Genomic DNA, 16,776 nt, shown 5'->3' on the forward strand with positions numbered 1-16,776 from the left:
TATAGAGCATGGAATTGCGAGCCACAAAGAAGTGCCAGTAAACGCATCTTTTTGCTGAGTAAGCAAGCAAAAAATCGTGACATAATACTTGTATGCATATATACAGTCGATCCATCGGTATATGTAGGTCAGGTACACCAATTCGTAGATACGTAGGCTAATACGAACAATTCTAGCGTAAGAGTTCCTTTCTTTCTTTCTTTCTGATTTTTTTTTTTTGTAAATGCGTGCACAGGTGTTATGTACGTACGTCGGCAAAACTCGTGGAGGGTAAAAATTAAATTACGGGGTTTTTACGTGCCAAAACCACTTTCTGATTATGAGGCACGCCGTAGTGGAGGACTCCGGAAATTTCGACCGCCTGGGGTTCTTTAACGTGCACCTAAATCTAAGTACACGGGTGTTTTCGCATTTCGCCCCCATCGAAATGCGGCCGCCGTGACCAGCTAGGATTCGATACCGCGACCTCGGGCTCAGCTGCCCAACACCATAGTCACTGAGCAACCACGGTGGGTTCGTGGAGCGTAGCCAAATGAGCAAGGGAATGCTTTAAACGAAAATTCACTCATCCCCGCCACTGGGATTCGGCATAAACGGGTGACAATAGTCACGATCCAAAGAGAAAGAAAATTACGAATTACTTTAGAAGCAGTTTTTCAGTACTTACCACATTTTAATAGTGTCTTTTCTAGTGTGTGCATGTTCTGAATCTATCTTCTTCAATAAGAAATGGATCGCAATTTAGTAGGAAAAACGGCCACTCACTGGCGGGTAGTTTTACTCTTGATAAATGACCCCACAGAAGCTCCTGTATCCACCTAGTTTGCTAATGGGACTTCGACTTCTCCTGGATGCTTACACTTGCGTGGACTGAGACATTTTTTATGCTTATAAGCGCCACGCTCTTACCTATGTACACGCTGTATCGTTTGCCATTCAAACTAAAAACGCTAAGCTTGCAACCTTTTATAAGAAAACTCCTTCTTATCGAGCACTGTTTTTTATTTAATGTGACAAGAGCGTAAGTGCGGTATTTTCGCACATGGTAACAAACCAAAAAATTCCTGCGAGTGCCCTTGCTTTTGGCTATAGAAAGCGCAATATTGTTCTTTTTTTTTTAGTTCGAATTGGAACATACACTTCTAAAATGGAATCAGATTATATTAAATAAGAAACGAAAGAAACATTTTCCCAATGTTGATCGCTTATGAACTGCCTTAGTTGCAGGCAGAATCACTGAGCAGATTTCTTAGAATTGCAAAAGGGCAAAAAAGAGAAGTTGGAGGCAGGGAATAATATAAATTATTATTTTTTTCATATATTCTGAAAAAGCTTGAAAGCTTTTATCAGAGCATGTCAACTATATGTCACAGGGAGCTCTAGCCGAAGGTACTATTGACACGCAGATGTGTTCGACACCATAAGTGGTGACTCGAACGATTAAAGCAGTGCCAGAAACACACGGTAGACAGAATGATGCACTATTCCGCCAGGCCCAAACGCTTGCACTACCTGACGATGCTATCCAACAACACATTGAGAACAGACCTCGCAAACCTGCGTGTTCAGCTACGTGGTTTGCGTCCCAAAATGGCAACGCGCATTTCTTGGGGTTCCCCACGAGGCAGCCCGTTCATCAGCGCCCACCTAGACGCCGACAGGGCCCGAAAGTGACTCTGGCGTGCAAACAAAGAAGTTCACTTCAAGGCCACAACAAACAGTGCCCTCCGTGGAAGCAGTAAGGACCGCGAAGGCCAGTCTCATGATGACAAGCTGACCATCACGGAGAGTAAGGAAGCAGTGTCGACAACTTTCGTGTAAGGAGCGTGAACCTGTGTTTCTAGATTACTTCTTCCTTGCTTCGAAGGTTGGACATCACAGGCGGAGTCCAGCAAGGTGGTGTGACCATGGGTGGGATTTTGCGAACCGTTCGACCATAATAATTGGCCGAGACGCAGTTCCTCGAACAGTTACGTAGGGAAAACGACTGTTTTAAAAGCGGACAACTTAGGTGAAGTGTGTGTTTACTGACATGTGTTCAGAGACACGTAGTGAGCGCAGACATTTAAAGTGCTCCGACATGAAGTGTGCTCCCGTATCTGGAGTAACTTGTGTAAATATGTAAATTAAACCTGTTTCTCGTTTCTTCAACCTCCCAACATCATCTCCTCACCAACAGACAACTCCCGGCTATAGACACGATGACATCGTGGGTCCGCTTAGTCAGCTAAGTCCGACGCCCCAGTGTAGCGCAGGCCAGCTACCATGTTCTAGGCGCCCCGACGGCGTAATCAAGCGACCTATACAAGTGACGCCTGAGTCCGAACCACGAGCCCAAGAACCGGATCGTAACAGTGGCTATTAGCACAACGCACTCCACGCTTACTTGGAACACCTCAGGGCACTCTTATTCTGCACACTTTTGAAGACAATGTCTCTCTTGCCCAGTTACTGCCATTTTTCGCATTCGTTATGTCTGTGTCAAACGTCTGTTTCTAGCCGCTTTCGTGGGATGATACCGAATATAATGCCGTCTAGAAATTTAACAAAGCGATGATGATGACCGCTGATGATAAACCACATATTTTATTCTGAGAGCCGCTCTCATGATGACTATGGTGATGATGATTATGACGCAAATGATGATGGTGATGCCGATTATGACTAGTATTAATAATGCGATCATTATTATTATGTCGTCGACATTGTGTTCATGTGCGCGAGGTCGCATGCACAAAATCTGGTGCCCCGTAGCACTCATTTTTTCAATGCTCATTATTGTTCTCTTTGCCTCATTTGAAGAAAGCGTAAGGAAAAGGAAATGGCTGGCTAATCTGCCTGATTTCCCACTTCACAGACGCCATTGTTGGCCCCTCAGCGGTGACGAGCCGCGTGGGTGGTGACGCTGCGCTGCCGTGCCACCTCCGACACGTCACGCAAGACTCGTGGGCCATGTCCGTGTCGTGGTTCAAGCGCGGCCTCTCGGGTCCCGTCTACACGATAGACATGGGTTCGGGAAACTTCCTGCAGGCCCGGCACCGGCCGGCGCACCTGTGGGCCGGACGCGCCTACTTCTCGTCGGCCGACGAGCCGGCGCTGCTCATGATCGGAGACGTGGCTGCCGTCGACGCCGGACTGTACGTCTGCTCGGCGTTGTTCCCCGACGGCGGCGAGCGTAATTCCACCGTCCGCTTCGTCGTGGTCGGTACGTCCTTTACTCAGTGCACCACCGGTCGTCCTTTGAACAGTGCCTTCCCACACTTCGTTCGCTCGAACAAATGGCTAAATTATGTGCAGCGATTCCAATGTAGCTATAGATCCGTCCTAATGTAGCTCTCTATGTTGATAGCCTCGATGACATGTCATTATTTCGCCCTTGAATAGTGATTGCTAGTAGTTGTCAAGCAAAGCATAACGTTCCCTCGGATGTGTAATACATTACGCCTTTCTCTACGTAACGCGATTTAACGTAACTGTCAGATTCGATCGGCACCATATTATTTGCATGCAGGTGCCTTCCCAAGGATCAGTATATGCAAACGCTTGCGCAGTTAATCCCTATTCCACACGGATTAGATGATGTAAGAGAAGACAAGAGATAACACTTTAGTTATCCAGTCAGCAACTTCAGCAACTATATATGCATGAATTCGTTTGTGTCGAAAACAATGAAATGTAGTGCCTTTTTCTTGCCTTTTCTGTACACACCCGCTCAGAGAGGAATGCAAGACTGCGTATACGAAGTATAGCTGTGCTTGCTTTCTGCGTAGTATACGTAACGCAAAGTTGCGGAGAGATCCGACTCTTTCCCTCGTCAACCTTTAAGCTTCTGAAGCAGCAATACGGGGCCGCTCGTTTTCGACCCTGTGATTTCTGACCACCTGCCAGAGGAACAGATAAAGCGAAGTGCGCGCTCGAAAACAGTGTGCACACATTCCGGTTCTATTAAATAGTCATTAGACCAACAGCCACGCTACGCTGTCATTGAAAAATGATTGTCCGGCGTTCAATGCAGAATAAAACGCACTTGCAAAATTGTGTAGCCTCGTACACGCCTTTTTTCACGATTCAGTTCCACGCTTACGCGAACAGTCGAGCCAAGTGAAGCGACCGGACAAGTGTGGGCGCTCACGCGCGACACCAGCGACCAAATGCAGTCACTGGCTCTCCCGACACTTGCGAGCTCTGAATGCACAGTAAACTCCCCTAATTATGACAAAATTACTTCCCCGGCATGCTACGATCTCGCTGGCGCTAGCGTTCGCTCCCGCGTTGCCGATGCAGCGTGTACGCGCGACAAGCGAGCAGCACGGTCGCGGGGCCAACTTAATTTTGTGACGAAGGGGCTCGGCGCCGGCTCCTCCGATTTGCAGCCTGCAGGGCGCCACTTTCGGTCACACTCTGAGGCCCGAAGGCCAGACGCACGGGCATAACGAGACGCCAGTTAGAGAGAGGTCCGGAGTGGAAAATGGGATAAGTGTAGTTCACAAGCGGCGTTGCGGCCACGTTCTCCGCTTACGGGAAAAGCGGGCATGCGGCGCCTGTCGAGTCATGAGTAAGCTGCCCGAAGTAACAGACCCTTTCGGCATCAGCCTCGATTTGGTTAAAGTGACGCTTTCTGTGCCAACCATTCAATGGTTTCGCCTGGCTCAGTCGCTCGCTCGTCGGTTTTCTTCCGCCGAGTAGACGCTCGTCACTATTAAAAAAAAAAAATGAAAGCGTGTCCGGCGGGACGATTAGAACGTGGGTTTCGTGAAACTCTTTTCATGGGTTCTAAAAGTTGTATGCTTTGGTCGGTGATGGCGCTATGTTCACCGTCATGTCTGAGTACGGGTGTGGGAAGCGGTCGTCGCCGGAATTCGCTCGGCATCACTTAGCGTGATGAGCCTTTTTCGTCTTACCGGCTCACCTAAGCTTCGCGCTCGCACCGATTGCCGGAGTGCGTGGGACTTGCATGAATTTTGTACCCTAAAAAGTTACATTATGTGCTTGTTAACCACAGATCTCACCAAACTAGTAGATCGAAATTTTATGGACACGTTCTCGGTAAACATGGTCAGGTTGTTTCTGTTGTTGGGAAGCGGAAGTGCACAAGGACAAAATTTAAAGAACTTGAACTCCCTGTATACGTAGTGCAAGCGATGGTCCTCTTTGAAGAGTTGTAGATGTAGATGTAGGAGTGGAGGCTTGGATTTAGTGGCACGTATAGAAAAAAAGCCATCTCAAACTCAGTTTGATGGAAAGAAAAGGAACGTCTGAATTCTGAATGTAGAGATTAAGTCGCACTGACCCTACAAGAAAGCCCAGGATGGCAGCACAATCCTTCCCGTCGCTGTGCCCAAGACCCGAAGAACCGGAGGATAGTAAATTTCGAACAGTTAAGTATAACCCAGTAAGGAGAAGCAGTATTTGTAAGGCTCGTCTTTTTAAGGCAAAAATATCGTTGACAAGAGATGAAAAAAATAATAATTTATTGGTCACTTCTTCCCTACGAAAAAGAACAAATTGGTGAGAAGGCGAGACCTACCCCGATAAATAAAAATTTTAATGTGGTATGGAACCAGCGCAGCTCACGAATAGCTACTTCAAGTCTTCTTTTTTGGCATAGATTACTTTTCCAGGAGCTAAATAGGTCGTTAAAATCCGGGTATATAGTTCTCGCAAAATAGTCGCCTTTTTTAACTTATCCTTTGTACTACGAAAGAAAATGAGCCCACAGGAACAAAAATGCTGTGGTCTTCCTTCCCTTAGCCCCACACTTAGCTCTGTCGTTGGGATAGGATAGCAGGGCAAAACATTGCAATCAAAAGAAAGCAAACGAGTTCGATAACATGAAGTCCACCCCCGTGAAGAAATGTATGCCATGCACGTGCTTATTATGCAGGGTCGAAAAACTAATTTGAGGAAAATGTATGAAGAAAAAGCACGATTAGTGCCCGCATTGTTCTTCCACTTGGGCTGTTGCATCTGAAGTAGACACAAGTTGTTCCCGCATGACGCTGGCATGCGCTGTTGCTTTGGTCGCGAATCTTGTCGACTGTGATTGCGTGCAGCATTTCGGAGCAAGTGCTAAATATCATTACATTCGCTATATGTGATGCTTAACTCATGTATTTCATAATATCAAGTGTGCCTTGTGCCTGTCCTCCGAACACCATAGACTCAACGTACACCGTGGCAATTCTGATTTGGATGCATCGAACACTCGTGATTAACGAACATAACGACACCTGTACACGTGGAACGAATGATGAACAATGCTTACGATATGTCCAGGCAATGCCTTGTGTGTAGTGTTCTGAAATCTGACCAGGCTTGTTCGCTTGTTCGGTGCTTGCTGCCATTGTCGCCATTCAGACCGAAGAAAGGGGCTGATCCTTTGTTCCACAGGAGCAACAGCCATCTCATGCTTCTTAAGCGTCAATTACTCACATCCCTTGAAAAGTCTATTTGAACTCATTGACTGCATTTTCAGCGCCATCAAAAACGCACAGCAGCAGTGTAGATTATAATATTTCACCTTTTAAGTTTTCACAACACCTGCACATGGGCTAGATGGTGCATTGCAGATCGGCGGAAAATAAGCGCTAAGGAAGGCACACACAAACAGCCGAGAAAGACACAGGACAGGCGCTAATACACATCTATTTTATTTGAGCGCTATTAGGGGAGGTGGGACACATTTGGCAGATCGTTTCCCCAATTTCACAGCGTGTGAACCACGACTGAGTAACATAAGAATCTTAGGCAAAGGTCGCGTGTATCATCTTAATGCGTATCAGCCAGTATAAAGGTCAGTATAGGTCGCGTATATCAGTATAAAGGTCGCGTATCATCTTAATGTTAAAACGCCTGCGCACAATTTCTACTGCCTGTTTTCGAGGAGTAGATTGAAAAGCAAAAGTCATTTTCTCTGCAGAATTTGTTGGCCAGCAGTCATTCGCTGCATACTTCACGTACTTTATTAATTTTGTAGAGCTTTTAGTGTCCTTTCATGAATATATTATTGCTAATCTGCTAGCTTAGCAAGCTTAGACTGCGCATCAACTATTGGAAGCCTTTTATATCAGTAAACGGGGAGATAAATGTGCGAGCGATACGTCTGTGAAGCTCTCCAGTGCAGAAATTGAGTTTCTTGAACGTGCGTTGTAGTTTTTTTTTCTATTTGGTTAGCCTTGTCACTGTGTTTTTTCATTGTTATGCACTGTGCTTCTCATCCTTTCCGCATATATTTGCTGACGTAGCTGCAAATAAAATAGGTTTGAGTTAGCGCCTGTCCTGTGTCTTTCTCGGCTGTTCGTCTGTGTCTTCCTGTGCGCCTATTTTCCGTCGATCGTTAAAGTTTTATTGATAATTTTGCTGATGGGGACCGAACGCCTGGACTCTCAAATAAGCGTCAAATCTACGAACAAGATCGACTATATTACGCTCAGTATGGATGGAAAACACCTGGCCACTTCAGAAATTTGCCTGATATATGTCATAGAATTAACATTTTGACACCGACAGTTCTAATCGAACGTGTTCTAATCATTATTCTGAGGCGCGCTTCTGTTTCGAGGCGTTAAATGGACGTGTGCAGCTGCAGAGACACAGCTGAAGTATGCAAAAGAAAGTAAATGATATAATAGATGTTGACGACAACGATGGTAAAATAATACTGAGGTGAAAATGAAGGCGTATGAGAACCAGACAAAAGGAGGAGGCTCAAAGAAAATAGATAATGTAGAACAAGAGAAACAATGTATTCTTGAATCACCCCAGACGAAAGTTAAATAAATGGCTCCCTGAGCCTTTATATTTAAAACCAGCCACTTAACCCTGCTTTTACAAATTAACAGAAATGTGTAGATCCCGGGAGCAGTGTAGGAACCAACGTTTGGAGTATGAATGGTTTTGTCGTATCATCTCGACGTTAAAACGCCTGCGCGCAATCTTCTACTGCCTGTTTTCGAATTGATTTAAAAGCAAAAGTCCTGTTTTCTGCAGAATTTGTTGGCCAGCAGCCATTCGCTGCATACTTCACTTATTTTATTAATTTTGTACAATTTTTCTTGTTCTTTCATGAATATGCTATTGCTAATCTGTTAGCTTTTCCACTCAAGCGAATATTAGTCATTACGCGTTATGCAGCGAAACATACCTTAAATCAAATACATGCCATACAATGACTATGACTTGTCGCATGTGCCATTCAGCTGCGTGGCGTGCTGCGGGGCTGAAGATTCACGCTGCTCATTTGTAGGAGCTGTATTAGATTCGCCGACTTACACTCGTATCGAACATGCCACTTGGGACGCGGCTTAGCCTGCGTCCTGCTAATGATATTACGAAGAAAAGTTAAGTATGTGCTACCTTTATTTATTTTTATATTCGACCAATAGGCAAATCTGCTACCTACAATTTCACAATAATATTCTGCTGTACAGCGCGGCAGAAGGATGTGGCGAAAAGAAAAGAAAGCTAGGGCCCGAAGTCGCCAACCCAGCTCAGAAATTACAGCGAGCTTACGAACATTGCGACCCCGAGCTTCGCCGTAAGTTAAGCGTGTGGGTGGGCTACTGTACCGCACTGTTGGGCCTAATCAGCGCAAGTGCTTCCCTGCCACATTTCGTTTGACATTTGCGCAAGCACACGGCGGTTGATCGCCTTGGCCAGCGCGTTAATCTTGCACGCAATAATTGGGCCAGGGCTTCGCATGACGTTGCGCAAAGTGCGGGAGATCGCTGCCCACGCTAAGATTCAGTTATTACCACCCGTCATAGGTGGCAGCCGAAGCGAGGCGATAAGCCGGGGAGATGCACCCGTCCAGCTTATTCATATGAAACTGATCTATGTGGTGCTTTCTAACACCAGTCTCTAATCGGGCATTTCTCGGCGGCCCTTTAGAAATGTGCGTGTGTGGCTTTCTCCTGAGTACCAACTAAAAAAGTAGATGTAGGCGGCTTATTGGATGGAGCACCTAATTTTCTTGTTTATAGGTGCATCAGAAGATTGACTAAGCGAACGAACACGCCTCCCTTCCTCACTAGTGACTGCGTTGTCCTGATAAGCTCAAGAAAGGGAGATAGAGAGAACGAGGGAAAAAAAAGAGGGAGGATAGTGAAGTTGCACCTGGCTTCCTACCCTACGCTGGGGAAGGTGGAGCTGGCAGAAAAGGGCTGAGAAAGGGAGAAGGACTTGAAGAACAATTGACTTGCGTGCACACACAACAGCATTTGCCGTGTAATCAAAGGTGGTCGCATGGAGGAGCTTGAAGTTGAGAATAAAACTCCTGTATATGCGGCAATTTCTTATGAGGGTGGAATTCGAAAATTACTGATCTAGAGACCTCCCTATTCGTTCACCTCATAGTCCACTCAACCGTTCTGGCACGTAATACTCAATCAATCATTACCGACCGCTCGAGTGAGTGAGCGAGGGAGCGAGCGAGAAAGGAATATTCATTGGAGAAAGCATCAAACAAGTGAGCCAAAGAAAACTATTTGAACCTTGAGAAGGTAAGGGCATACAAAATCAATATCTTATGCAATGACATATGGCTGGGCTGCAACAGCTTACATCACACTGCGATGTATACTTATTAATAGTTGTTTCGCGAAAAATAGGTCGCACTCGTAATTTAGAAAAGCAAGCTTATTACTTAACGTTAGAGGCGTAAAATATTTTCTCTGGTGTGTCAGAACTAGCTCTTTCCGCTAAACCAGCGCTCTTAAAGACCACCGCTGCATATGGCCAGCATCAGTACAAGAAACTAAGGTGGCACTGAATAAAAAAAAAAAAATAAGTGCTTCACCTCTGTGGGCAGTATACAAAACAAAGCATGAACGACCTCGAGGAGAGTGAATATTTAATGCTACTCGCGAGTCCCTATCTCAGGTCATGCGAGGAAAACGCCGAGGCATAAATCAAGGTGCATAATGGTCTGATGTATCACTCTCAGGCTACAATTTTCACTTTGTCGCTGTCCCGTTTTTTGGGCCTTTGCTCTCTGTCTCTCTCTCTCTTTCTCTCTCTCTCGTTCTCTCTCTCTGTCTCTCTCTCTTTCTCTCTCTCGTTCTCTCTCTCTGTCTCTCTCTCTCTCTCTTTAAGACAGCTATCGCTTGTTTTCGGCTTGTGCGTTGGCTCTGCTACGTGCCTGAGCCCTCCTTCAACGTGAGCAGAAGTTCTAACACGTAACTGTTTCACCGGCTTCAGCAGCCCTATGTTCGCTCGGAATGTGTACACTCTAGTAGCCTATAAGAGCACGTGATCATATGTTGCCTTTACTTTTCCAGATTTTCCCCTTTATTACGTGTTACGTTTGATGGCAGTGCAGAGTACCAGCCGGTATAGAGAAAGAGAGAAATGAATGAGACGATAAAGGTAGGGAGGGTAACGAGGCGAGAAATATATATGTTTAGTTACGCTACACTGGAAGAGGATAGCTTTTTGCCTTGTTGATTTCGCTAACGGCAATATCATTGCGTTGACAGCGCCCAGCAACCATGATTATAATACTGTTATGGACTTGATACAATAACACGCCAATGTATTACTGCTATACGAAAGCACTACTCTTGCCTAACTTCGGACTTCCTCACTGGAATAATCTGTTTTCTGTCCAGTGCTCTTAATTCTGCCTGAGGGGTATAGATGAGGGGGCTGGATGAAACTGAGCCAGTATGTCCCCTTTTAGCGCAGCATAACTCAGATATAATGGATACCTGAAAGCGTGTGAAAGCAGCGCTCCCAGAAAACGATCAGGAAACTCGCGCGTGGGACGTCTCTTCTATGTCCTCTCTTACGCACTACGCATCTAATGCGGCCCCAAGATGAAGCAATCGGGGGAAAAAAAAACGCAGCTACTATCTGGCAGATATGACGCACGGATGTTTTTGTTATTTTGGTTTTCACTTTGGCTCTGAGCAGAGTCAACAAAAGCCATACAAGAACATGCAAAAACATTAAGCAATACGCCAATTTACTGCAGCGTGGCATGTCTCACTAGTACGTTGTCATATGTAGCTAAACTTTGGAATGGGAGTCCATACTGGGAAGAGATGGATGACATGTGCCGACGATGAAACAATAAAATTAATGTTTTATGAAAAGCAACTGCTAACGGGATAAAAAGTCATTACGAGTTTTACTACATGAACAGGACATATAATTTCATCAGAGGCTTAAATATATCTGTAGTTTTCCAGACGATATCAAGGAGGATTGATTGGTCACACACGTGTCCAAGTGCTCTCTATTATCTGTGGGGTTAGGCCTCCTGCAATGACCACCAAGTTACCTATCGCCGATTTTTATTCTTATAATGTCATCGACGTATGCGCTCATGGCCCGCCTCGTTGTATTCTGTGTATGCCCCACTCAACTCTGTGCAAGTGCTACTCGAAGACCGTCCCCATCGCTCGTCGGCGCACAAAGCTGTGAAGGCACTTTTGTCTTTCTTGAGGGCGATTGGGTTATGTGAACACCTTCGGCTTGCTCAGGCCCTCCGCGTGCGTGCGCGAGCTCACCGCGTCCTTGCTACCCCCCCCCCCTCCCTCTCTCTAACTCATCTTTCTATTCCCTTCCTGTTTCCCAGAGTAGGGTACCCAACCAGACCCATTTCTGTTCAACATCCCTGACTACTTCTCTCTTTTTTTCCTTCTCCCATTTTATAACTAGGAACCAGATCATAGATAAATACACATTTCCTCCCGCGCCCCAGGTCCCCACCCTTTTCGTGTACGAGCACGAATTAGGGGTTAAGAAGTGGCTCGGCACTGGTATTATAGCGCTTATAAATGGCTCTTTCCAGGGTTTGTGCCTCTAGACTGTTCTTGCTTTTATCACATGCGATTATTTTTCGGGGGTGCCTTTTTATAGCGACTGCAATTATGCGGACACTCCAGGTGAAGCATTGCCGTCATCGTCACCGTAAGGTTCTGTATAAAATCCAGGTGCGACAAGATCGCGGCCGAGCGCCGTATGCTATGAGGAATCAGCGCTGGCCAGGAGCAACTATGACAGTTTGAGTGTGTAGCTAGAATATGCTGACACCATCGGATAGGGAGGCCACGAGAATGGCGCGTCATTTTGAATGATATCCATCATAGGCGCGCCTATGTCAACGTTCGCTTTAGCGAGGTGCATCCAGCCAAGCACCGGCCATACCCATGCTCGTTCGCGAAGTGCATGCGCCGATACTTCTTAGCACCCCGGTTCCCTGTCAGGACAGAGTAAGGACACATGCACCTCAAGGTGAGCGGTGAAATTGATGGCGCGAAATCGCAGCACGTGCTACTGAAAACTGTTTCCACCACTCGCTAGGCTGTGTGTTAAGGCCCTGCTATTGGCACGCAAAGTTTCAGCAGTGGTTGCCCGTAGGTGCGAGGTAACGCCCGCGAGCGTGAGCCGAGAAGGATGGTGGTTTGATGCGCGCCACTTTTTTCATGCACGCAATGGGAAAGGGGGAGGGGGGGGGACAGGTGGGGACTGAGCGCCTTCTAGCGCGGCCGCGGCTGTGCATGACGCGGTTGAGCGCCGTCGCGTGCGCCCCACTTGGAGTCAATTTGCGGTGGGTGCAAATAATAGGCGAGCTGAGATGGCTGGTGGCTTCGTGTAAGCTCTGTTTTCGCGTGTATTCTGCGCAGTGGAGAGGCAGCATCAATGAGAATGCGCTGCGACCTTCTTATTTTTTCGAAAGCACATTGGCCTATTGCTTTCCACGAAACAAGGTAGCGCTACAATAAGCTGCTGCTAATGGCGACACACCTGGCAATGTGACCTACCAAATAAGCGAATGTGACATGCCAAATGTGACGTACCAAATGAAAAGAAAATTCTCTAGGGGTTTAATAAATGATGAATGAAGCCTTATTATTAATGTTTCATTTTTGGGACAATTCACATGACTGATGTATGCTAACATTTTTCTAACGTTGTACCCGCCCCCCCTTTATGTAATATTTGCAAGGGCCTGTAAGAGTTCAATAAATGGTGATGATGATGAAGATGTGAGCCTACATAGACAACCTTAGTCGAGCTTGTGAACGCCTCTCACCATATGCCTGACACTGGTTAGCATTGACAGAGAAAAGTATCACCAAAAGTCTACTTCATCGGCAGTGGGCACGTAACTTCATGTGACACTGCAAGCGGGCATTTGACAGAGAAAGGTCCACACTTGAGAAATGTGTACTTTTGATTGTAACTTGGACAAACTGCTGGCTTTCACTACACTGTCCATACGTTGGGCACAATTAGGCGCGCAATGTACGCAGGAAATACTGTCGACTGTAGCTACGGGGTCCACTTTTTCGGCGCCTCCACTTGTTTGGTGGTTGTACGGACACAACAGCCGATGATTGCTCATGCAAATTATTCATTAATTGATTAATATAATGCCTCTCCACGATAAGCTCTGTCTCAGACTCCGGCCTACTCTGATCCTTTTAATTGAGTGCATGATACGAGATACATACTCATGGGTTCCAAGGCGCGATAAAAAGAGAAACGCTTCGCAAAAAATAAAGTCAAAGCGATGTACACAAGAAGCGATAAAGGAGAGTTTGTATGAAGAGTTCACCAGCAGTGATATAGCTCCGGCACCATAACTCCAGGCTAATGCATCGCACATGTGTGGCAGCAACTGTCGTAAACGTTTGTTAAAGTTGCTGTCTGTCTTATGGGGGGGGGGGACCTTGGAACGTGCCATGCAAGAACTGCAATCAGAAGAGTCATGAATATGGTAGTGCTTTTCTAAATTCTTTATATGGTATCAGTGTGAATTGGACTGTTTGTTAAGTAAAAATTCGTCAAAAGATACATCTCACTTTTTGTAATCTCCACGTATCTATCTTTCTGTGAAAACTATTAGTAGCAGAGCATTCAAATTTTGCCAAAGGGAAGACGATTGTACACTACACAAGTGGAACTAAAACTGTGTAGATACGCATCCCCTACGACATGCTTTTTACCCGTTTAATAAAGTACCAGTACCGTGCGGCTAATCTATAGTTCCACATTTGTACATGTCACTAACTCAGACGTCGCGAATTTTCGCATAGACCCAGTGGTTATTTTTAGTAAAAGGTAGAAAGTCTCCGAAAAGAAGACAATGCAAATGAAGTGGTGTCAAACTGCTTCTTATTCTGAAAACAACTAAGGATTACAGTGTTTTTCGTCGCGAACGTTAGCGCAGCCTTCAGCTGTGTTTTCGTGTTCCTTTCTTTGCTCTTTTGCTGCTGCTTTTAGTTAGAAGTAACTTTATTACTCATCGCGAGACCATCGATAGCGCATATGTGGAAGCATGCAAATGTCTAGGAGTGACTCCTACGTATACTGTAGCACCCTTGAATTATGGCAAACCTGATTGTGTTGTGAGCCAAGGGTGTGGGTGTTCTGAGCCGAGAAATAATTGTGTTGTGGCGAACCAAGTTCTGTCAGGCATAATTGTAGCTGTTGGCAGAAATCTTGCGTTTTCATGTGAGCGTTTGCATTCTCCTCATCAACAACACTAAAGAAAGGGACGAAATGGGTCTTTGATGGACGTAAGGTACTCTCGCAGGAATGCACGAGAGCTACAGAGACCTCCCTGACGATTGTAAAAATTCACAACATAAAAAAAGTTGCAAGACAAAAACCAAAACAGTAGTTGTGTCAGACACAAGTTGCTTTTATGTGATGAAAGGTTCGTACAAAGTGGAGACTCCACCACGAGGCATTCGTAATTTCCGGTTGACGCGACAACTAAAATAGCGTAAGTATCTTAGATGTTGCATACGTCCGAGTGTTATATATACTGACGCGAAGTGAGCAGCGCACTACGAGTTCCAATCGCCAGAAGTCAGCTGCCCACTACAGGCACCGATTGCCAGAGAGAAGATGATGAAGGGGGCAGTTGTGGCACCGGGTTTTTTGGGTGTCGACCATCATTAAAGAAGGCTGTTATGTTTCGGCGAGCCCGTCTTAGTTATCTTCGTGACAACATTTTATTTAAAGATACAGACATGCGCTATCAAAAGAAGGCGAAATAAAAAAAAAAATAACGTCGATTTTTCGGCAACCAAGCAGCCTATCACTCCACCTTAAGAAAGAATAAACATTTTTTTTTTTGTTGAAAGAAATTTCAAAGGTTCATACAGGCAACCAACCAGGAGTCGCAGAATGCAAGAAAACATCCAAAATACGGAAATACAATTCCATTCACCACCGTCAATGTTGAGAACTGTTTTTTTTTTGTTTACTTTTCTGCCTACAAACTAATTCTGAGTGTGAAGAGGCGTAATCTGGAATCCCAATACCTAAGAATTAAATCTTTTACACGGACTTGTAAGCATAAGCCATCGAACCCTTTTTTTCTACATTGAAAGGCTTCGATCCATTGCACATATTTTAGCATTCTCCTTTAACCGTTTGCCAGTTTTCCTGGCGTATGATGCTCTTGGTTTTTGCTCCACTTGAAGCGTCACTGCCTGCTCATTGTGTATGCACAATTGTATTAAGCGTGTTGGCTGCAGTATGCGAATTGTCAACCAAGTGACCTCTCATCTGCCCAGCAAATCCACGCGAAACAATGGCTCGAACATAGTTTGCTGCCTTTGAGACCTCACAAGCGAACGCTATACGTCGGTTTCTAATGAGCTGTACACATTCAACGCATGAAACAGGGCGTGGTTTGCGCACATTTGAGAAGGCTTATTGCGGCACCTATCATGCCTAAAATGAGGCATTTAAATAGTTTTAGGTGCCTAAAACCCACATTTTTAGTGCCCAAAAGTCCGTCATCTATTTTAATCACTCCAAAAAGTATTCTAGAGGAAAAGCAACGAGTTTCTTCCAAAACCTACTAGAAGTAATTCTTGCGCTGCGATAGTTAGGATACAGTGGGAATGACGGGTAGTTCATGGAATTGTCTTATCTTCGTGCTTGTGGCTTCATATTTTCTTACGGCGTTACATATTACGCTTTATATATTTACATCTTCAAGCACTCATAGTTTTCTCAACACAGAAAGGCAATTACGTGCTGCGTACATGCGAAATCGTTGATAAATGTTACGTTTAAAACACAATATGTTGTTGCAAATGATCAGCTTGCAAACTCTAAAGTCGTTTGAAGACAAAGGGTCCAAATCTAGGCAAATCCATGCCCATACTGCCCATCATTCACATGCTAGCTGAATTTACATTCTTGCAAGTCCCGAAGATAGTAGTAATATTTCCAGTAATATTTGTAGGAAACTTCATAAGAAAAAGTTTTGCATCATCTCATATTTCATTCACTTTCGCTTTTCTTCACATGAACCATGACCCCAACGTGCAGGTTACACGCCATTGCAAAAATAACTTTGCATGCCGTGGCTAACGTTATGCTCAAATGCTACTACTCCTTTTTTTAAGTGTTGAAATTTCACCGTTACTTATGAATATCCCAGCGAGACCTTCACGTCCGCGTACGTAGGAAGGCAGATTTCAGCTAAAGAACTGCGGGAGCAATGAGAGGCAGTTCTCTCGTTGCAGGTCATTCATGCTAAAAGAACGTCGCTTGGTGCCTCTCTCATCAGCTCCCACATACACTGAGCGGTGCGTCATCCCTAAACCTCGTGACGACAGGCATTAGAGCAAAAGCTCTCACACGGATTCATGGCTCAGGGAAAGAGAGATAACGAAAAGAAGGGGAAGGCTACAAATGCTTGACCTCCTCCTGCACGGCGTGGTCTTTCACCGTGGAAAGCGGGGACCAAGAACTCTGGCAGGGCCGCTAAGCGCGTTCATACAGCGACCGTAAAGGCTTCCC

General features: G+C 45.4%; 1 protein-coding gene across 1 annotated transcript in view; it reads left to right on the top strand.

Annotated features, from left to right (window-relative positions):
- LOC126542630 (neural cell adhesion molecule 1-like) overlaps nucleotides 1–16,776 on the top strand; it is a 165,698-nt gene that overhangs the window by 81,048 nt on the left and 67,874 nt on the right. Inside the window, exon 2 of the mRNA XM_055077214.2 lies at nucleotides 2,858–3,205. Coding sequence (XP_054933189.1) covers nucleotides 2,858–3,205 — 348 coding nt within the window. The remainder of the gene's footprint in view (nucleotides 1–2,857; nucleotides 3,206–16,776) is intronic.

This window comes from Dermacentor andersoni, chromosome 2 (assembly GCF_023375885.2).
Source record: "Dermacentor andersoni chromosome 2, qqDerAnde1_hic_scaffold, whole genome shotgun sequence".
Taxonomy (NCBI): Eukaryota; Metazoa; Arthropoda; class Arachnida; order Ixodida; family Ixodidae; genus Dermacentor; species Dermacentor andersoni.